Source organism: Castor canadensis, chromosome 4, assembly GCF_047511655.1.
Source record: "Castor canadensis chromosome 4, mCasCan1.hap1v2, whole genome shotgun sequence".
NCBI classification, from domain to species: Eukaryota; Metazoa; Chordata; class Mammalia; order Rodentia; family Castoridae; genus Castor; species Castor canadensis.
Window position 1 is genome coordinate 64,308,117 of NC_133389.1, and position 23,559 is coordinate 64,331,675.

Consider the following 23,559-nt stretch of genomic DNA (forward strand, 5'->3'; position numbering starts at 1 on the left):
GGTGGGCTATAAAGCTGTTCTCCAGAACCAAAGGACAATATACAAACTCAAACTGCCACATCTCACTGAGGGAGAAGCTAACTAAGTAGCTGCCACTGAAAGACAGAATAAAACAAATTGGCAAGACACCCCAACCACTTGGCGAGACTAAGAGCCTACGCTTAAATACCAACACCAGGACTGGATGCTGAAGGAGTAATACCAGAACTGCTAACACTGAAATTCTATTGTTCCTGAACCTGGTATTTTTTGTTTGTTCATTTGTTTGTTCTGTTTCATAAATACCAACACCAGGACTGGATGCTGAAGGAGTAATACCAGAACTGCTAACACTGAAATTCTATTGTTCCTGAACCTGGTATTTTTTGTTTGTTCATTTGTTTGTTCTGTTTCTTGTTTGTTTGTGTGTGTTGTCCATCTCTCCCTGTTGATTTGTTTTGTTTTGTTGTTTTGTTTTGTTAGTTTTACTATAGTGAGTTAGTTAATACTAAATTACACACAGACCAGGAACAGAAATAGCATACATACACTAATCTAAAACCAAACACACCCACAAAACAAAATTAAACTAAGGGAAAGAAAACAGGTGACTGAAACCATCAACAGTCTATCAAGAACATAGTTACACAGTATTAAGTGGAGCAATGGAAAGACAAAAAAGGGATGGAAACCATTCTCGCCTTAAAAATAGTTTAATACAGAGAGAAATGAAGAAAATGGATACCCAGTTAAAGACTCCAACAAAACAAAGATAAGCTACACCAAGGAACCCAACAAAGCCCACGAGAACACCTAAAAAAGAAGAAATCCTGCAAATAATCACTGAGAGTTTAATGGAGATGTTACTACACATGGTCAAGCAAAACATACAAGAGGTAGTCAAGAAATTTCAAGACACCAAATATAAAGAATACAAGAAGACACAGAAACAAATAAATGAACTCATAGGAGCCCTAAATAAACACCAAAGTGAAACATACAACACTATAAACAGAGATATAAATGAATTAAGGGTAAAAATTGACAATATTAAAGAGAAAGTAAGCCATAATATGGAAAACCTCAGAAAAAAGAATGAAACAGAAATAAAAACAAGATGGAAGGCCACTCCAGCAGACTAAAACAAGCAGAAGACAGAATCTCAGAACTTGAAGATGAAATGGAAATTAAAGTAAAAACTGAAGAGCTATTAGTCAAACAACTCAAGACCTGTGAAAGGAACATGCAAAAATGCACCAACTCCATCAAAAGACCAAACCTGAGAATCATGGCCATTGAAGAAGGAGAAGAAGTGCAAGCAAAAAGAATTTGCAATATATTCAACAAAATAAAAACAGCAAATTTCCCAAATACAGAGAAAGTTATGCCCATTCAGGTACAGGAAGCCTCGAGGACGCCAAACAGACTTGACCAAAATAGAACTACCTCACGGCATATTACCACTAAAACAAAAAGCACAGAGAATACAGAAAGGCTGTAAGAGAGAAAAAAACAAATAACATACAAAGGTAAACCCATCAAAATCACAGCCGATTTCTCAACAGAAACATTAAAAGCAAGAAGAGCAAGGACTGAGGTATTCCAGGCACTGAATGAAAATAACTTCAACACAAGGATACGCTACGCAGCAAAACCATCATTCAAAATACATGGAGTAATAAAAGTCTTCCATGGTAAGCAGAAACTAAAACAATATATGACCACAAAGCCACTACTACAAAAGATTCTCCAAGGAATTCTGCATACAGAAGATGAAACCAATCAAAACCATGAGAGGACAGGAAGCACCACACCACAATCTCAACCAGCAAAAACACTTTTTCCTTCCTATTATTGCTTATACTCTCTCTTCAACAAAATTAGAGGTAAGGGCAAAATAGTTTCTGCCGGGTATTGAGGGGGATGGGGGGAGAGGGAAGGGGCAGAGTGGGTGGTAAGGGAGGGAGTGGGGGCATGGGGGAGAAATGACCCAAGCCTTGTATGCACATATGCATAATAAAACAATAAAATAAATCAATAAATAAAAATAATAAAACCAAATAAAAAGAGAAGAAAAGACAAGAAAACAGAGTAACACTGATGCAGCTGCACACAATCAAACCCTTAAACCACAAAAACAATGAAATGAGAGGAATCTCCACATACCTATTATTAACACTGAATGTTAATGGACTTAACTCCCCCATCAAAGGACACCGTTTGGCAAACTGAGTTAAAAAGGAAGATCCAACGCTCTGCTATTTACAGGAGACCCATCTCATCAATAGAAACAAGCACTGGCTCAGGGTGAAAAGCTGGAAGAAGATTTACCAACTGATTGGCCCCCCAAAATAGGCAGGAATAGCAATACTTGTATCAGACAAAGTAGACTTCAAACCTACATTGATTAAACGAGATAAAGAAGGACACTCCATACTAACAAAAGGAGAAATACACCAAAAGGAAATAACAATTATCAACCTAAATGCACCTAATGTCAGTGCACCCAATGTCATCAAACATAATCTGAAGGACCTAAAAGCATATATAGACTCCAACACAGTGGTACTGGGAGACTTTAATACCCCACCCCCTGTCACCAATAGATAAGTCATCAAAAAAAAATCAATAAATTCCAGAACTAAATCACACAATAGATCAAATGGACCTAGTTGATGTCTACAGAATATTTCATCCAACTTCAGCACAATGTACATTCTTCTTAGCAGCCCATGGAACCTTCTCCAAAATTGATTATTTCTATCAGAAAATAGAAATAATCCCATGCATTCTATCTGATCATAATGTATTAAAACTAGAACTCAACAACAAAAACAACAGCAGAAAATATGCAAACAATTGGAAGATGAACACATTGCTCAATGAACAGTGGGTCATTGATGAAATAAAAGAGGAAATTAAAATTATCTGGAAGTTAATGAAAATGAAAACACAACCTACCGGAACATTTAGGACACAGAAAAGGCAGTCCTAAGAGGAAAGTTTATAGCCATGAGTGCATATATTAAAAGGACAGAAAGATCTCAAATCAATGACCTAATGCCACATCTCAAACTCACAGAAAAACAAGGACAAGCAAATCCCAAAACAAGCAGAAGGAGAGAAACAATAAAAATAAGGGCCAAAATTAATGAAATAGAAACAAACAAACAAAAACATACAAAGACTCAATGAAACAAAAAACTGGTTCTTTGAAAAAATAAACAAATTGGCAGACCCCTGGCAAACCTGACTAAAATGAGGAGACCAAAAACCCAAAACAGTAAAAGCAGAAATGCAAAAATGGTGATAACAATAAACACGATGGAAATCCAGGAAATCATCAGAACCAATAAAGAAATGGGCAACTGAACTAAACAGAACTTTCTCAAAAGAAGAAATTCAAATGGCCAACAAACACATGAAAAAATGCTCACCATCTCTGGCCATAAAGGAAATGCAAATCAAAACCACACTAAGATTCCACCTCACCCCTATTAGAATAGCCATCATCAAAAACACCACCAAAAACAGGTGCTGGCGAGTATGTGGGGGGTTGCTAGTGCAACCACTCTGGAAAAAAATATGGAGGCTTCTTAAAAAACTAAACATAGATCTGCCATATGATCCAGCAATCCCACTACTGGGGATATACCCAAAGGAATGCAACACAGGTTGCTCCAGAGGCACCTGCACATCCTTGTTTATTGCAGCACTAGTCACAATAGGCAAGTTATGGAAACAGTCAAGAAGCCCTACTACAGACAAATGGATTAAGAAAATGTGGTACTTATATACAATGGAGTTTTACTCAGCCATGAAGAAGAATGAAATTTGATCATTCTCAAATAAATGGAAAGCTCAGGAGAACATCTTTTTGAACAAGGTTAGCCTGGCACAGAAGACCAAAAATCCCATGTTCTCCATCATATGTAGACTTTAGATCTAGGGAACATGCAGTAGTGTTGTTGAACTTGGGTCATACGCTAAGGAGAGAGCACACAAAGGAGGTATGGGGATGGGTAGGAAACCCAAACCTTCAAAGTGATGTCCCCTATGCAGAGGAGCTAATACAGTAACCTTAATGCAACAGAGGTCAATAAAGGAAAGTGAATAGGAACTAGTGAAAAGGTCAGGTAGAGATAAATCAATTTGGGATGTAATACAGTTGTGCATGGAAGCAATGCTAGGAATCTCTCAGTGTAGCTATACTTCTCTCAACTAGCAAAAATGTCTTTCTTATTATTGCTTACGTCTTCTGTTCAACAAAATTGGAGAAAAGGGCAAACCAGGTTCTGCCTGGAAGCGAGGCAGTGGGGGGGAGAGGGAAGGGATTGGGGCCCAGGGGGGAGAAATGGCCCAAACTATGTATGCACATATGAATAAACGAATAAGTGAAAAGAAAATCTTAATAAAAAGGAGGAAAGAAAGAAAAAAACAAAAAGAAAATCACCTGAAAAAGACAAGCACACTCTCTCAGCCCTCAGATTCCACCAGGGCTCCACCATGCTCCCCTTTGTATTTTCCTTAACCAACTTTTAATGAACCCCACTTACACCCCTCAAAAAAATTGTCAAAAAGTGTGCAAACACTGAAAAGCACTACTGGCACAAGATCCAAGACCAGCCCTGCCTTTTACTAAAGTGGAGACACTCATTCCTAGGTGTTGAGCTTTTAATGAACCCATGTGACTTCTTGACAGACCTGGAGCAGTGCTTTCCATAAATGTGGATGAAGAGCAATGGTGGGTCACCTTGTTAGACAAGAAAAGTTTAAGAGCACTTTTCCAAGCAGATCAGAAAAGCAGATCAAAGGAGAGTGAATGGAGAGCAGTAAGTTCAACCAGAGCACAACTCTTTTCACTAATTTCTGGAAGTAAATTCCACACCAGGTCACCTGCAAAGCATTTCTAGGTAAAGCTCGAGTATCTATAACCACAGATATTTAAATCAAAAGGGACTGCAGTATGCTGCTGCCTTTTTCCATCTTCAAAGCGCTCCTTCAACAAAAGATCCCTCTATAGCAGTTCATAGCACTGTAGAGTGGCACAGAAGTGTAAACATATGACAACTTCCTATGGTTCACTTTTGAGGTGTACCCTTTTTCCTTCAAGGGAGGACATTTATTTCAGGAGTTTTGAGGACTTTTGTTTCAGGAAAATCACGAATGAAAAGTAAAGCTTTCATATCATGGTCCCTATCTCCTCGCAGGACTGCCAAGTAAACGTGGAAGAAGGCAGGCTACAAGTTTTATTTGAAAATGAAAAAGAACTGCACAGCCATGTTTATTGCAGCACTATTCACAATAGCCAAGTTATGGAAACAGCCAAGATGCTCCACTACTGACGAATGGATTCAGAAAATGTGGTATTTATACACAATGTAATTTTATGCAGCCATGAAAAACAATGAAATGTTATCATTCACTGGTAAATGGACAGAACTAGAGAACATCATTCTGAGTGAGGTTAGCCTGGCCCAAAAGACCAAAAATCATATGTTCTCCCTCATATGCGGACATTAGATCAAGGGCAAACACAACAAGGGGATGGGACTTTGATCACATGATAATGCGAGAGCACAAAAGGGAGGGGTGAGGATGGGTAAGACACTTAAAAAACTAGATAGCATTTGTTGCCCTCAATGCAGAGAAACTAAAGCAGATACTTTAAAGCAACTGAGGCCAATAGGAGAAGGGGACCAGAAACTAGAGAAAAGGTTAGATCAAGAAGAATTAACCTAGCAGGTAACACACATGCACAGGAAATCAATGTGAGTCAACTCCCTGAGAGTTGACTAGCAAAAACTCAACTAGCAAAAACCTTTGGTCCTTCCTGTTATTGCTTATACTCTCTCTTCAACAAAATTAAAGATAAGGGCAAAATAGTTTCTGCCAGGTAGCGAGGGGATGGAGGGGAAAGGGATGGGGTAGGTGGGTTAGGGAGGAGATGGGGGAAAGGGGGAGAAATGACCCAAACATTGTATGCACATATGAATAAAAAAAATGAAAAAGAAAATATTAAATTCCACCATGTGCACTTGGAGGCAAAATTCTTATACTTTCAATTAGAGCTATTATTCTTATCTACAACTGAACTCAAACATTGTTTGAACATGTGCTACAAATATGAGGACTACATGGGTCTCTCCCATCCATCTCAGCATTCTACTGCAGCAATAAAATAGTTTTGTTCAGAGGGGCGGACAAATTCTATGGTTAAGGATGCTATGTTTTCTCTATGGCCTGTGCCACACAGGTGGGAAAATACCATCTTGTCAACCTGCCAACAGCTTAAGTCCATGCCCCACAGTTCATGTCACATATTACAGTTACCTGGGAGCTTTTTCAACACACTGATGCCCTAACCACATCCCAGATTATTTTGTGAGTCCCTCCATTCCTTCTTCCTGGCAGCATGATCTGTACATAGGGAATGAACCACTCTCATTCCATCGTCCCATCTCAATCATGCCTGGTTCCTTACCTGCTGGCCCTATGGATTTTGCCATTCCTAATGACAGGTTCAAGCAAATCACTCTCGTATCATCTGCACTGGCATGGCCTGATGCAAAGTTTATCCTCTATTCATAATCAATTTAATGGGATCTGATGTAATTGACCCCCAACCCACATCCCTTTGAGTGACTTAAATGAAAGACTCTCTTAGTCTCAGACCTTCAGAGTCAATGGGGTTGTATTTTAGACTCAAGGCTGGACATGTTAATAGAAAAGGCAATTGAAGGAGAAGAGGACAACGACTACCTAAGTCGTCCTTGATCTACCAGGTTTGGGGTACTGCCCTTGGCATCTCCTTTTGGACGGACATACCCTTAAAGTTCCACTCAATGTCCTTCAGCTAACGTCAGATATCATGAGATAGAGATACCCACTCCTGATGAAAACATGCACATTGGCAAAGGCCTGGAGACATGGCGCTCAAGCCAATACTGGCAACAGGGCCTAGCTTTCTCTCACCAATACCCCAGTTTGCAATGCAGTTTTTTTAACTGGGGCTACTTCTAATCACATTAGCACTTTTCGTGTGCAGGTCTGATTAGAATAAATTAACAGACATGGTCTGGTTCTGAAAGCAGATACAAGAGGAGAATCCCACACTAGAGATTGGTTTAGGGTGTGCTCCCAGAGGAAAGTTCCCAGTGATAGCCTGGGTAACGGAAAGATGGCAAAACGCCAACAAATACTGGGGTTCTGGGGAATTAGTTGCTTGTGCATAGCAGGCCAATTGATGCTCTCATACAATAATGAAAACAATAGGCTGGGCTTACCTAGAGCACTTAAAGTGTCGGGACACAAGCGCTGCCTGGGAACACAGTCCACAGTACAAACAGGAGATGGAGATGGATGTCCAGACAAGGTGGAGGCCCATGGAAGTTCGAGGTATGGACACACAGAGGATACATGAGCTGTTGGGCAGGACAAACCTTGAGAAGAAAACACAGCAGGAGGATGAGCTCAATCCTACATGAAGGGTCACAAGTAGTAAGTGCATCCAAGAGCCACAGGTGGGATTACCTGTCTGTTCCAGTTCAGGGAACATGCATACTATTCGGCACCTGCTATACAGTAGTTTTCTCTGCACGATCTTCCATTTCAGGATGTTTGTGGCATCAATGAGGCCATGTTGAAACCACAGTGTGTGGTCAACTGAGCCTTCGAAAGCATCACCCTCCAGCTTCATTTCAAAGCATACATCCAAATTCAGCCCTGAAAATACAATCACAGACATTGTTCCCTGTGCCCTGATTGGGATAGAAGAGCATCATCAAGGAAAGAAAGCAGGCTGGGACAACAGAGTCCAAGGCTGGGAGAGGAGGCCTATAGACATCCTTATATTTTCATCATGGCTGATGCTTCTCACATATCCAGTAATGGTAAGATGGCCAGGAGGCAAAGGTACTTCCAATTTATTAACATATTCAAGAGAAACTAGACTAGTTAAACCCAGTATCTCCCAAGAATATATGGCAAGACAAGGAAATGATACTGGCACAGGCTGTGATTTGGGAGAGGAAGAGATTTTAACACTAAATAAAATCAAAGTTCAAGGAAAACCCTATGACAGAAACTAACTGGGGGAGGTTAATCCTGGGAAATTTACAAAATTGCATAAGTATCTGATATATTTCCTGTATGCCCATTCTGTTTAGAAAATACACCTGCCACAAATACATAATGTGTATGGTCCAGATACAAGCTTCATTCATTATTCACATTTGCTGAGGATAGAATGTACATGTATTTAATTATCTGATTTCACCACTTTTTAATCTGGAAAATGAAGAGATCTTACATGAGATTATAATTCCTGTTCCACAGACCTGAAATTAGAAATCGGTGAAAAATGTGGATAAAAAGAGCTTGTGAAAAGCAGATGGCCCGTTAAGACATCAGGAAATTAGAGCACTGAGCAATAGAGCAAGGATTCACACTCTCCCAGCTCCCTAAACATCCTCTGAGCTGGCTTATTGCTCCAGCATCCACGGAAGGTGAGCAGGAGACAGAGTAAATGCGTTTGGCTGCTGAAAATTGTCTAGGCTTGGGGGAAGCCAGTGGCAAGGAAAAGGCGTGCCAGATGGATGGCAAGACAGTTAAATGCTCCAAGTTATTCACACGGGTCAGGCACTGCATGTCCCCAAAGATGCAAGAGCACTTCCCATAGGAACACTCCAAGTGGGTGACTGGGGCCCCTAATCCCACATGACCTTCCACCTCCTGACATCACCACCAGGAAGTGTCCATGGCTCAATGTGTTGTCATTGGAGTGACACTGTGGAAGGATGTGCAAGGCCCAGATAAAATGGACGTGAAGGGTTGAAACCTCAGTGTTAAGAACATGTGGAGCAAGCTAGGGGTGCTGGAACAAGCCTGTAATCGAAGCCTATGCAAGAGGTAGAAATGGAGAGGATGGAGGTTGGAGTGAGACCCCATTTAAAACACGAAGTAAGCAGGGATTTGTGGTGTGCGACTGCCATCCCAGGCTTTTGGAGCCTATGCAGTGGAAGAGACCCTAACATGTGGAGGGTCCACAGTTCAAATGCCAGCAATAACAAAAAGAGAAAGATGGAAACTATTTATTAAAGAAATTGTCAAGCATGGAATGGGAACACTGAAAAGGGGCATTGGCACAAGATCCAAGTGCAGCCCTGCCTTTTACTAAAGGGGAGACACTCTTTCCTAGGTGCTGAGCTTTTAATGAACCCAGGGTGACCTCTTGACAAATCTGGAGCAGTGCTTTCCATAAATGTGGATGAAGAGCAATGGTGGATCACATTGTAGCCGACAGGAAAAGTTTGAGAGTGCTTTTCCAAGCAGATCAGGAAAAGCAGAACAAAGGAGAGTGAAAGGAGAGCAGTGAGTTCAACCAGAGCACAACCCTTTTTGCTAATCTCTGGAAGGAAATTCCACACCAGGTCACCCTTAGGCATTTCTAGGAGGAGCTCAAATATGTAGACCCACAGATATTTAAATCAAAACTGCAGTATGCTGCTGCCTTTTTCCGTCTTCAAAGTGCTCCTTCAAAAAAAGATCCCTCTCTTGTAGTTCATACCATTCTAGAATGGCATACAAGTGTAAACATATGACAACTTCCTACATTTGACATTTGAGCTGTATCATTTTTCCTCAAGGGAGGACTTTTATTTATTTTTTTATTTGTTCATTAAACAAATTCAATGTTTAATGGATGCTATGCTTTCTCTATGGCCTGTGCCACACAGCTAGGACAATACCATTCTCTCAACCTGCCCACAGCTTAAGTCCAAAATCCATAGTTCACAAAATCCATAGTTCATGCCACATATTAGAGTCACCTGGGAGCTTTTTCAACACACTGATGCCCTAACCACATCCCAAACTATTTTGTGAGCCCTTCCATTCCTTCTTCCTGGCAGCATGATCTGTACATAGGGCATGGACCATTCTCATTCCATCGTCCCATCTCAATCATGCCTGGTTCCTTACCTAATGGCTCTATGGATTTTGCCATTCCTAATGACAGTTTCAAGCAAATCACTCTTGTGTCATCTGCACTGCCATGGCCTGATGCAAAGTTTTCCTGTATTCACAATCAATTTCATTGGGTCTTGATGTAACTGACCCCCCTATCCGCAGCTCTTTGAGTGACTTAAACCAAAGGCTCTCTTAGTCTCAGACCTTCAGAGTCAATGGGGTTGTATTTAGACTCAAAGCTGGACATGTTAATGGAGAAGGCAATAAGGAGGAGAGGACAATGACTGCCTAAGTCCTCCTTGATCTATGCAGATTTGGTGTACTACCTTTGGTATCTCCTTTTGGACTGACATACCTTTAAACTTCCACTCAGTGTCCTCCAGCTAACATCAGAATTCATGAAGTAGAGACACTGACTCCTGATCAAACTATGCACATTGGCAAAGGTTTGGAGAAATGGTGCTCAGGACAATACTGGCACCAGGGCCTAGCTTTTCTCTCACCAAGATCCCAGTTTGCAATATAGTTTTTTTATAATCAGGCTACTTCTCATCACATTAGCACTCCTCATGGGCAGGTCCAATTTAAGAATTCAGGAACTGACATGGTCTGGTTCCTGAAAGCAGCACCAGAGGAGAATCCCATACTAGAGATTGGTTTAAGGCGTGCTCCCAGAGGAAAGCACCCAGTGAGAGCCTGTATAGCCAGGAAGATGGGCAAAAAGCCAACAAAGACTGGGGTTCTGGGGAATTAGTTGCTTGTGCATAGCAGGCCAATTGATGCTCTCATACAGTAATGAGAATAACAGGCTGTGCTTACCTAGGGTACTTAAAGCATCAGGACACAAGCACTGCCTCGGAACACAGTCCACAGTATAAACAGGAGATGGAGATGGATGTCCAGACAAGGTGGAGGCCCATGGAAATTCAAGGTATGGACACACAGAGGTTACATGAGCTGTTTGACAGGAAAAACCTTGAGGAGAAAACACAGTAGTAGGATGAGCTCAATCCTACATGAAGGGTCACAAGGAGTAAGTGCATCCAAGAGCCACAGGTGGGATTACCTGTCTGTCCCAGTTCAGGGAATCTGCATACTATTCGGCACCTGCTGAACAGTAGTTTTCTCTTCAGGATCTTCCATTTCAGGATGTTTGTAGCATCAATGAGGCCATGCTGAAACCCTGGTGTGTGGTCAACAGAGCCTTCGGGAGCATCATCCTCCAGCTTCATTTCAAAGCAGACGCCTGAATTCAGATCTGAAAATATAACCACAGACATTGTTCCCTATGCCCTGATTGGGACAGAAGAACATCATCAAGGAAAGAAATGTAGGCTGGGACAACAGAGTCCAAGGCTGGGAGAGGAGGCCTATAGATACCCTTATATTTTCATGATGGCTGATGTTTCTCACATATCCAGTAATGGTAAGATGGCCAGGAGGCAAAGGTACTTCCAATTTATTAACATATTCAAGAGAAACTGGACTAGTAAAACCCAGTTATCTCCCAAGAATATATGGGAAGACAAGGAAATGACACTGGCAGAGGCTGTGATTTGGGAGAGGAAGAGATTTTAACACAAAGCAAAATCAAAGTTCAAGGAAAACCCTAGGACCCAAACTAATTGGAGGAGATTAATCCTGGGAAACTACAATACTTGTGTAAGTATCCGATATACTTCCTGCATGCACATTCTGTGTAGAAAACACACCTGCCACAAACACATAATTTATATGGCCCAGATGCAGGCTTCATTCATTATTCACATTTGCTGAGGATAGAATGTACATGCATTTAATTGTCTGATTTCACCACTTCTTACACTGTGAAATGGAAGGATCTTATACAAGGTTATAATCTCTATTCCACAGTGCTGAAATTAAAACTTATTGAGAAATATCAGAAGAAAGTGGATAAAAAGAGCTCAGTGCTCCACAATTCATGTCACATGTTACAATCACCTGGGTTCTTTTTATTTTTTTGTAGGAACTACTCTGGAATCAATAGATACAGGCAAAAACTTTCTCAATGGAACCCCAGCAGCAGAGCAACTAAGAGATAGCATAGATAAATGGAACTTCATAAAACTAAAAAGCTTCTGCTCAACAAGAGAAATGGTCTCTAAACTGAAGAGACCACCCACAGAGTGAGAGAAAATATTTGCCAGCTATACATCAGACAAAGGACTGATAATCAGAACATATAGGGAACTTAAAAAACTAAATTCTTCCAAAACTAATGAACCAATAAAGAAATGCGCAAGTGAACTAAACAGAATCCAAATGGCAAAAAAAACACCTGGGTGCCTTTTGAAAACACTGAAGCCCAAAGCACATTCCAGATATTTTACAGGAGTCTCTAGATTTCTTCTTCATTGCAGCATGATCTTGGATAGGAAATGGGCCACTGATCCTCATCATTTTCATTTCATTGCCCCATCTGTAGTCCTTATCTACTGGCTCTATGGATTTTCCAATCCTGTTGTCAATTTCAAGCAAATTCCTCTTGTTAATTACACTGTCCTGATGAAAGGCTTGTCCTGTATCCACAATCAAATTGGGTCTTCATATAATTGGTCCTGGAGTCACTTTTCAATGTTATTTAAATAAATTGTGCAAGTACTGCCTTTGGTTTCTACTTTTGGTCTGGTATTCCATTACAGTGCCATTTAATACCCTCCAGTTGATTTCATAGTCTTTGAATTACAGACCTTGAGTTCTGGAAAACCCTTGCATATTGACACAGGGCTTACACATGGACATAAATACAACAATGACTCCAGGCCAGTATATATCTCCCACCTATAGTCCTGTTTGTAATTTAGTTTTTGCAATCAGGGTTCCTTCTCATTAATTTTAGTAATTTTCATTTGCATGTCCAATTGAAGATTTAGGGAATGACTTAGCCTGGTTTCCCAAACATGGCAGAAGCATAGACTCTGCATAAGTCCTTTATAATGGGTGTGCTCTCAGAGGAAAGGCCCAGGGGAGCTAGGGCAGCTGGGATTTGAAGGTTAAAAGACATGAATGTGTGGTGTTTCCAAGAAATCACATATAATCAGCAGCCAAAAACACGGTCTTCATACAATGAGTATAACAACTGGCTGAGCTTCCCTGTGGCAGTTACAGTATCAAGATGGCAATAGTGGTTAGAAATAAAGTTGAGAGAGCAAACAGGAGATGAAGATGGAAGGGCCTGCAGAGTGGCTCCCAATGGAAACTTGAGGTAAGCACTGACAGAAGTTACATTAGCTGTTGGACAGAACAAATGCTGAAGGGAAAACACAGTAGGCAGTGAGCTCAACCCAACATAGAGTGCCTTAAGGACTACATGCATCCAAGAGCCACTGGGGTGATTACCTTTGTAACCTGGGCCAGGGAATCTGCATGTTATTTGCCACTTGCTGAGCAGTGGTTTTCCTTTGATAATTTTCTCTTTCAGGACACTTGCAGCGTCAATGAAGCCATCTTGAATCCCACGTGTGTTTTCAAATGAACCTTCAGGAGTATCACCCTCCTTTGTGGCAGGTTTCCTTATTTGAAAGGAAGCATCAGAATTCACTTCTGAAAAGAAAAATACAGCCATTGTTATCTATGACCTTGGAGGGATGTAAGAGGGTCATCAAATTAAGATAGTAGGCTAGGAGGGTAAAATGGTCTAAGGATAAGATGGCCCCTTCAGACAGGTCCGACACACCCTTGCTGCTAACAGGCTCATAGCTCATTATTCCCTCTCCAATCTGCTGCCTATGGATCTCTGGCCTCCCCAGAGGACCTGGCTGAGAAAGACCTGACCTGGCACAAGGAAGACAGCAAAGCTCTAGAGCCACCTGACCTCTCATCTTTCCTGAACCAAAATGGGCCTCATAGGTGGCCTATGAACAAACTTCAGCTCAGACAGGATGGGAGCACTGGAATGGGGGTTCCCTTGGGAGACCAGCTGGGTTGACTGCATTGTGTCAGGAGTACTCACTGTCTTGATTCAGAGCGGGGCTGACTTTAGGCCCATCCAAGGGGAGGGCACTGCCTCTGAGAAGTTCTTGTGAGTCCAATAAATGCGGATGAGTAAAAGGGTGGAAATACTGTTCGCCTAATGAATCTGTGAAGAGTTCTTTTACTTTCGCCTCCTGCAGATGACTGGTATGTCTACTGAGATCAGGAAGAACAAAAGACTAATTCAAGATGGATACACACCACAGCAACCCAGCTAGTCCTGATCAGAAGCTTATAGGTGGAGCCCAATAGTATGGAGCTCTCTTTTCAAAAGGGACAAAGGAAACCATTGTCCTCTGACTTCAGCACAGCTTGATTGCCATGGAGATAAGAGGGTGGCAGAGAGACAGAGATTGAGTGCAGTTCTGGATCAGTGCACTGGGCAGCTAACAAGCTGATGAGGAAGGAGACTGAGCTTCACCTGAACGTGCAGAGGACACAGCCAAGGAGAACCATGATGGTGGGTGGACCTTCTTCATGAATGACACTGACTTTTACATACAGCTGTCCAGTGAATTTGGACTCCATCAATTTGGACTCCCAGTGAACTTATGCCTTCTAGGCCCTTTTCTATGAATAGTGGGATGTGACAGGACTATTTACATTTCATGGCATAACTGTGCATGACCTTGGGCCAACAGTGCAGAAAAGAGATGTGCATCTTATCCTGATTTTAGCCTTACAAAGGGAACAAAGTGATTTCTTTCAGTGTGAGAAGTCCTGGGACTGCTTCCTTCACCTTGGTCACTCACTCTACAAGTAGGTAACCTTGCAAAATGGGTTATGTCATCTTGGTTGAGTGAGTGACATCACTGTACCTCACCAGTCTTTCTTTATCTTCAATAAGGAAATCTGCAGCTATTTTCACCTATATATGTTTACAGCCCCCCTGCTGTCAATATGTTAACCTTGCTTTTTAATCTCTTCTCTTTCATCATTGCCTGGAAACCAGTGACTCTTCTTCATCATCATCCTCATTATTATGATTTTCTGTAAAAAAGTACAGGCATGTCCAGAGAGTCATTAAAGAGTTCTACTTGACCCATTTCAGTGACCTATCTGAACATTCAGATATAAATCATGTATGTATGAGTTTAGAATGCACTTGGAAAACTGTACTCAATGATTTCATATGCTGACTTTGGTAATGGGGGGATAAATACAAAGTACCACATAGACAAGTAGTAAAAATCATGACAAAATGCTCTTTTGTAAAATGAATATACACTAATAAAGAATCCATACAGCATCAAAAAAAAAATAATGATATGGTCTGTGACAATACACAGACCTTTCATGCAGAATACCCTGATTTGATGGATCATTATTACGGCATGCTGGTGTTTAATTGGGCAAAGATAAACTACATTTTGGTCTCCTGATCACTGGATACATGCTCATTTTCTCCTGGATTTATCTAGCTATGTCTTTCTTCCTTCTAAAATGCTATTGCCAAGCTTTAGGGGCACTGAAGTGTTTTATTCTCACTTCAGTGTGTTCGTGCACACTTCCTCATTTGATCTTTACAGCTAGGAAGCAAAACATAATTTGTTCCATTTTACAGATGAGAATGCTGAAATCTAGAAAGGATAAATCGGCCACTTGGCCACACTTATGAAGTGATTGCTCAGGAAAATATACGAAACTTTCATTCTTAGTCCAGGCTCTCAGTACTCTCAGAATCTGCTTCCTGTCCTTGATCACTTGATGGATGCACCTTAGGCCCCAAAGGCACCTGTCACCCTTCATGGATGACAGAGAAAATTGTCATACTTCCAGGCTTTGTGCACCCTACCATGACCTCACTTATGACTGGAAACCAAGACAGCTGGTAAAAGGTTACTACTGAGGTTGTGGAGTGTCCTCTGAGCTGGAAACCTTGGTATAATCAGGGCTGTGGCCAATGTACCTGCACTTTTCTTGTAGATAAAGGGCTCCACCAGCCTGGACCCCTCACTCAGCTGCTCTCCGTGGTCCTGGCTCTGGTGGTTGTCGGGGATTTTCTGTATGAAGAGGTCCTTGAGATGCTGGTTGAGGGAGAAGTAGGTCTCTCTTTCTTCCTGTAACTGCTGGAACAACTGAGTCACCTCTCCCACCTGAACTTCAGCCAGGACATCATCGTTCCTAAGGTGGGATAGAAGAAATTGTTAAAAGTAGAAATGGTATAATCATAGGTGTTCAGATTTTGAGAGATTTCTGTCAGAATAATCCCAAAGTGTCTTTCAGGTGTAATTCTGACTCATTCCTTGATGAACTGTGCCTTTCTCTTTAATTATATTCTGTATTCAGTGGTTCAGTGGAAACATGCTCTTGAGCTATTTATAGACCCCTAGAAGTACTATGACTTCTAGGCATATTTCTCTTAATGTTAGGGCAGGAAAAAAACCTTATATTTTTTGGGGGATTTTTGTTTGTTTGTTTGGCTGTGAAATGCCTGCCAACAAGTGAAAGTGAACAATGCAGAAAATAGATGCACCTCTGGATCTTAAGCAGTTCGAGGAGAACATGTCATCTTTGAATGCAGGATATTCCTTACCCTGCTTGGGTCCACTCTAGATGGGACAGACTGCAAAATGCAGAACAGACAATGCTTACTGCCTCAGTAAATGAAACCAGAGTAACAGCAGCTTTTCTGTGCCCCAGCATCACATATGGCTACCTTTGGCTTTTTGTATGATCTTCAGGGGTTGCTCTCCATATTTTTTATCATTGTTACCTTCCCCTAATCTCTGGTTTTTACCTGGGGTCCAATTCTGATGGTACTTGTTCTTCATCATCATCATCATCTTCAAGATTTTCTACAATCAAATTCAAACAAGCTCACTTAGACATTAGGTAGTTCTACTCGAGCATTAGAAGTGCAGTGGCTTATCTTGGCACAGAGACATAAATTATCTATGTGTGAGTTCAGAAATGCCTCATGTTTGTCTTTAAAGAGATGCATGCCATGACATTCTAACCCATGAAGCAAGTGGCCCCAATCTGAGGGACCTCCATAATGTCATGCTCTATATTTAATTGGGCAAAGAAAGAAAAATGTCTTTTGTTATCCAGTTCCACACATACTGGTGAATCCAGCTACCATCAGGCCTTTCCAGCTATACCTCCCACTGGAACATAGCTGGTCCCCAGGTTCAGTGGATCTACCATGGCTCTCAAATCAAACCAACTACCTTCTCTAGGAAGAGGAAAAATAGCCCTATTCCACGTCTCTCCATATCTAGGGATTTCACTGGTTCCTTCATGCCTGCTTCTGTCATTTAATCAGACACATTACCTATTAAATATTCCAGTATCCAGCATTCCACTGCCATATTCTACTACATCAGGTCCCTACACCAACCTGTGACTTTGTCCTACTATACGTATACTCATGAATAGTACTTATTCCAATACTCCAACTACCCATAACACATATTTTCACCATGTTAGAAATGAGGAAACAGAGATCCAGGAAGCAAAATCAGCTCTTGCCCACAATATTTCAGGGTGAGGATACCTGGAAAGCTTCCATTCCTAGCCCAAGGTCTTTTCAATCTAATCAGCTTCTGCCTGTCATACCCTTTCTGTGGGGTTGTTGATAGATGCTACCTGTGTCCAAACACCACTTTCCATCAGGGAGCACAGCAGCGTTGAAATACACTGCCATCTACCCAGTGCATTTCTTCTCTCCTCAAACTGAGGCAGTTCTGCTCTGTCAAGGATCCAAATGAAATGTAGATAGCAGGAGAGCCAGAAAAAGCATCATTTTCTAATGGAGTCTCATGTGAGCTGAGCACAGGAGAGCAGCTCAGTGGAAAGCGGGGCTGTGGCCTCCTCACCTGGGCAGAGCCTGCGGGCTAGGCACTGTGCCAGCCTACACCCCTCAGCCAGCTGCTCTCGGGGGTTCTGCCCCTCCTGGCTGTCAAAGTCGTCCTGGGTGAAAAGTTCGTTAACATGCTGACTGAGGAAGGAGGCGGCCTCTCTACCTTCCTGCAACTTCTGCCTTAACTGGGTCAAGTCTCGTGCCTGAACTTGAATTAGAAAATTGAGTTCCCTAAGGTGGATATAGAAGGGAAAATTAAGTTAGAACAAAACGAATAACACATTATCAGGACTTTCACAGAGATTTCTATGAGAATGTCCTTTGAAGATAGAATTCTGGTACATTTTGGGCAACTATATGTAAGTTTTTAAATGTTAAATACAGCATCCTGGGGACCTCCTAGAGCCTTACAAAAACCCAGAGTTCTTGTATTTTACGGGTTTCTTTTACTATGGCTTTTCTATATACATATAAATATGTATGTATGTATATATGTATATGTTTATATGTATGCATCATACATGCATTTATGCTTGTGTTTTATATAGAGATAGATGGAGATAAATACTACACATGCACACATCTAATTTCCTTTCTTGCTGTGAACTGCCTGTCAGTGACCTAAATGCAATATGGAACCAGGCATGAATCTCACTTTGCCTTCTTTACCATATATACGAGAAAAGGGTCTGAGACTGATTCAACTAACCCTACAAGTACCAGAAAGAGAATAGATGTGGTTGACTGGGTGAATGAAATTGGTTAAATCTGTATATTTAAACTGGCATCATAAATGTGACCACATCATTCTTTTTCCTTTCAAAGACCCTCTCCATATTTTACCTGTCCTGATCATTCATTTTTGACAGTTGTTCCTTTTCTTTTTCTTCTTCTTCATTTTTATGATTTTCTGCAAATTCAGAAATGACAGGTCAGACATAGTTCTGTGTCCCCCTGGTCCTTCTGGTCATGGTGACATAAATACTTGTGTATAATTTTAAAATACACTGAGAGAATTGTACTGAAGGGTACCTATCCCATTTTGTCTTTAATGAAACCGTCTAGCTTACTTTTATGATCCTTCAGAAAAAACATCTGTGACCTGGTAAATCCCATCCTGGAATGTTCTGTCTAAAACTAGGAGAAAGTTTAAAATGCCTTTGGCTCCCTTGGTCACCACACCTTTGTTTGGCTTCCTTCTGGACTTGTCCATCTGTACCCAACCTCCTGCCACAAATCTGGTGCCTGCCACAGACTCTTATGTATTGTCGCGGTTCTTATACAGAGTCAAAACCTATCTCTAAAAAGGTCACATATGAACCTGTCCCAAGCCCCTCACCCATCTCAGCACCACAGGGGACTGCCAAGTCAGCCTCTGCTGTGTTATCCTGGAAAGTCCTCTGTGTGAAAAGTATTTCACTGTAGACCAACATTCCCACCATCAAGTTTCTCTGCATCAAGTTCTTTGCAGAACCCCACCCACAATGGCTGTATCGTTTTTGAAGTGTATTCATAAATATTCCCATGTTTATTGCTACAGCTACATTACAAAACATCTGTCACCACATCATAGAGGAAGAAAAAGAACAGAAGGAAGGATAAATCAATCACATGCCTCTGAGAAAATCACTCTCCCTCCAGAGCTTCCTTCACTCCAAAACCATGTCTCCTGTCCTTTACCATGTCCTCTACCCCAGAGCATTTCTCCTCTATCTTCCCAACCACACAAGACTGGTCTTCGCACAACCCCAAGAGATATGTGAAAGGATAAGCCTTGAAAAAAGGTAACTAGCGGAGATGCAGAGTGTCCTGTGAACTGGAGACCTTGTAGCAGCTCTGAGATATCAGGACCTGTGGCCACCTCACCTGTGCTGAGCTTACACACAAGGTGCTCCACCAGACTGCGCCCCTCATCCAGCTGCTCTCGAAAGCCCTGTGTCTGGTAGAAGTCAGGGTCTTTCTGGGTGAGGAGATCCTTTAAATGTTGGCTAAGAGAGAAGGAGGTGTCTCTTCCTTCCCGTAATTGCTGGCGTAACTGGGTCAGCTCTCTTGCCTGATCATGAATTAGGGCATAGTATTTCCTACGGTAGGTAGAAAGGAAACATCAGAGTAGAAATGGGGTGACTATAAGTGACAAGGCTTTAAGATAGAATTTTCAAAATACAAACATCTGTAACCTTACAGAAAGCAATGGATCACATATTTAGTGTTCAGTGCAAAATTTTTTGAATACTAACAAAAACAAGCGAATTCCTGAGGCACTGTACATCTTTTTCCTTGAAAAACATGTCAAAGAGCTAAGGAGTAAAATGCAGAAAACAGGTGTGCATCCCTTTCTTATTTTGATTATTCACTGGGGAACTGCTACCATATATGTGTGACTACTGAAAGCCAGTTTGCTCATATGAACTCTATTTTAATTTAAAAAATAATTAGAAATGATTTTCAATCCAAGAAAATCAAAGAAGGGAAGCAAAATATTTTAAGGATACACTTCGTGGTTGGCTAACTGCAGGTCTGTTGTCTCCTGGGACCTGCAGGTGAGATGTCCATTCACCTTATGTACCATTAACAGTCCTTGGAGATCACTTACCTGGAGGCCTTTGCCTCTTGTCCTTCTCCAGCTTTGCAACTGATTTTGTTCTCTGAAAATACAATCAGATGGAATGAGTCATCTTACATTGCTACATTGCTACTGCTTTACCTGCTGCAAACACAGGGACATAAATATTCACTGTTGAACTGGGATATTCTGAGAGGACCACTGTAGTCAACCTTGGGATGAACTCTAGGAGTAGCTGGCTCTGTTTTCCTGGCCATTGCATAGACAGTCCTTTTCTCATAAATCATCAACATGCATCCACTGCCTGAACACTGGAAAACAGTTTAGTATACATTTTCCCTCCAGAGATCATGGAGGACTTGCCTAGCTGCTTTCTGAAGCTCTTCCCCAACTTGCCCCATCAGACACCTTCCTTTTGGCTGGCTCCAATGGCAGTGGACACTGAGATTGATTGAGGTGAAATATACAAACTGCCACAAAGGCAAGAATACTTGGAGCTGTTCAAGGCACAAGATCCTTGCTGTTCATTTAGGTTTGAGGTACCAGGATACAGTCTTACCCTCAAGGAAAATCCCATACACAAGAAATGATAGTGCCAGGATGTTCAGGTACTCAGAGGAATGCTTAAGGAGGACAAGTCAGGAGGAGATGAACAGGAGTTTAGAGCTCAGCAATATTAGTAACATCTCCAGAAGTACAGGTAAGACCATCATCCTCCTTGGACAACTACAAATACGGAAGGAACATTGTTCATAAATGATACTTAAGACAACTGAAGAAGAGATGAAATGACCCATTATAAAACAGAAAGTGGGATTCATTCACTCTCCTCACCCTGGCCAGCACGGTTCCCACATCCTGCATTTGCCAGTGTATACCAAGGTGAGAGAGGTGTGGCCTGAAACCAAGGAGAATACAAGCTGCCTGACATACCTTATGTCTGTACTTAAAATTTGGACTTAGAATTTGACTGAAACCCAGGTGTAGCTGCAGGGTGTGCAGCAAAGAGAGCTCTCTACCACACAGAAGGGTGAGATAAAGAATAAAAAGGCTACATGGAAGACCACTGAGAGACTTATTCTCTTTGCACTGGGTGTACTCACCAGACGGATTCATGGCAGAGCATATCAGGTGCTCCTCAGATAGGGATACTGGACCGTTGGGAGGCTGGTGGAACTCAAGACAGGTCACAGCAACTGGAATGCACCAAATACCACTCATCCAGTGAGTCCTGCAGCACTGCCGTAATGCTCCCTTCCTCTTGCACCTCTCTGCTGAGCCCAAGTGTGTGAGGAGAAGAGAATGTTAAACAATGAAATTTTGGACTTGATAAATTCTCACTTGTACCTGATGGGTAACCTAAATGAGAGGTCCTAGGAGGCAGAAAAAAAGAAAGCAAAAAAAAATCCCCTCTGACTAAGGCACAGTGAGACTGTCAAGGGAATGTGGGAACAGTGTGCAAGTGTGTGGGGCGGTTGGTGAGCAGACCAGCTGCTCAATGCACTGGTCAGATAACATGCTGGAGAGGAAGGAGACTCAACCACCCTGTATGGTGCAAGCACAGCATCCACAGCATAGGAACCACAGAAGTTGCATTTTGCTCCACTTGCAGGGGTCCAGAGAAGAAAGCTTCCTGATATGGTGATTCCAGGCCTTCTTCATTCACTATTATGTTTAGATGATTTTTTTTTAATCTCATTGCCTTTTCTTTCTATGGAATCCCAGACAACCAACTGCTCAGTAAGAATAGGTGCATCCCCTCCCAATTTCCTAACACAGAGAGTAAAGAGTTCACCCTGATTGCAGGAAAACCTGGGTTTAGTTCACCTTGGGTTTGCCTGACCCAAGGTTAGTAAACTTGGAAAAGTAATATAAGGTGGAAACTAACAGAAAAGCCATCAAGAAAATGAAGCCATTCCAAGCTAGCAGAAAGAATAAAATAGATATATTCAGCCCATTCTGCTTTTCCTTGGACCTGAGCTCTCCAGGTGACACCACTGCATAATAGCCCATGATTTCACCTCACCTGAAGAACACAGGCTCTTCCTCTTCTTCTTGCCTCTGAACATTTTGAGTTCCTGAAAAATACATCCAGACAGAAAGTCAAAATGAACACTTATGTTATGACACATTACACTGTGCCAACTTAAGCAAATGGATCTAAGTATTCTTGGTGTGAGAATAGGACACCTTAAGAGGAATACCGAAAGTCTTTAGATTTTTTCCTCTGAGAAATGGAAAGGTTTCTTTTCCTTCATCATGGGGAAAGTTGTCCCTGAGCTGCTCAATTAATATCACAGTGCCCTCTGTCCTGAATCTGGTGATCAGTTAAAACTATTGTTTATCCCAGTGATCAGAAATGCCTCAATAGTGGCTTTCTAGAAATGTTTCTGCAAGATTTAGCCCTTATCCCATCAGGTACTAGGGTTGTTCTTGGTGGAGTTCAGATTATATCAAGACTAAACTGATGGATGGAATCTATAGACCCTTAGGGAGAAAAGACTTCTGATGCTACAAAGAACAAGATACTTTATATTCAAGGGGATGGAGAGTCACGACACAAGCCATGCCTTCAGGAATAATTATAAACACAGACAAGAAGTGTTTGTATGCTGGTAGGTATATGGCACCTTATTGTTGACAAAACAACCTATAGAGAGGAAGAGACTGAGGCTTGTAGTTGAGAAGCCTTAACAACAGTTATCTCCAATGATGTAGTCAAGAGTACAAGAGTACCAACCTGTTTGGATGGTCAAAGTACACTGTTCAGTATCAACAATTAGCAAGAATATTACAGGAGAGATTAACTGTCCCAACTTAAAGAATGACCTCAGGCATCAGTGGTGGCTGTGTCTATTTATAGTCTTTTCAACCTTCCCTGTCTGGTACATTGGTGTTCACCACTCTGAAATTTCCAGTGCACCTCCAGAAATGTGGTTGGCATGAATGCAGTGCTCTTTGTAAACCAATGCTTACCAACTGAATCCAGAGACGATTCTACATGGTCATCCAACAGAACATCAGTGACTCTCAAAGGATGGTGGGTATCAGACAGGTCATGACAACTAGAGGAAGTCTTAAGACATTCATCCAATGAGTTCTTAAGAGCTTCTTTAACTCTCTCCTCCTGTCCCTCTCTGCTCAGCCTGGTGGGATAGAATGTGATTAAAATTAAGAGGATGAGATAAAAGATTCCCAGGTGCTCTGACAGTCATAAGGGAATAGTGACTTATGGTAGGGACACACCCAT

General features: G+C 41.6%; 1 protein-coding gene across 1 annotated transcript in view; it reads right to left on the reverse strand.

Annotated features, from left to right (window-relative positions):
• The window catches only part of LOC141422527 (uncharacterized), a 33,989-nt gene extending 12,492 nt beyond the window's left edge, over positions 1–21,497 (reverse strand). Inside the window, exons 1-11 of the mRNA XM_074070344.1 lie at positions 21,413–21,497; positions 20,340–20,391; positions 19,613–19,827; positions 18,590–18,656; positions 16,682–16,739; positions 15,851–16,065; positions 13,309–13,512; positions 11,015–11,206; positions 10,768–10,923; positions 7,513–7,704; positions 7,266–7,421 (exon numbers count right to left, since the gene is read on the reverse strand). Of these exons, the coding sequence (XP_073926445.1) occupies positions 7,266–7,421; positions 7,513–7,704; positions 10,768–10,923; positions 11,015–11,206; positions 13,309–13,512; positions 15,851–16,065; positions 16,682–16,739; positions 18,590–18,602 (1,186 nt within the window). The 5' untranslated portion in view covers positions 18,603–18,656; positions 19,613–19,827; positions 20,340–20,391; positions 21,413–21,497. The remainder of the gene's footprint in view (positions 1–7,265; positions 7,422–7,512; positions 7,705–10,767; positions 10,924–11,014; positions 11,207–13,308; positions 13,513–15,850; positions 16,066–16,681; positions 16,740–18,589; positions 18,657–19,612; positions 19,828–20,339; positions 20,392–21,412) is intronic.
• Positions 21,498–23,559: the final 2,062 nt, after the last annotated feature.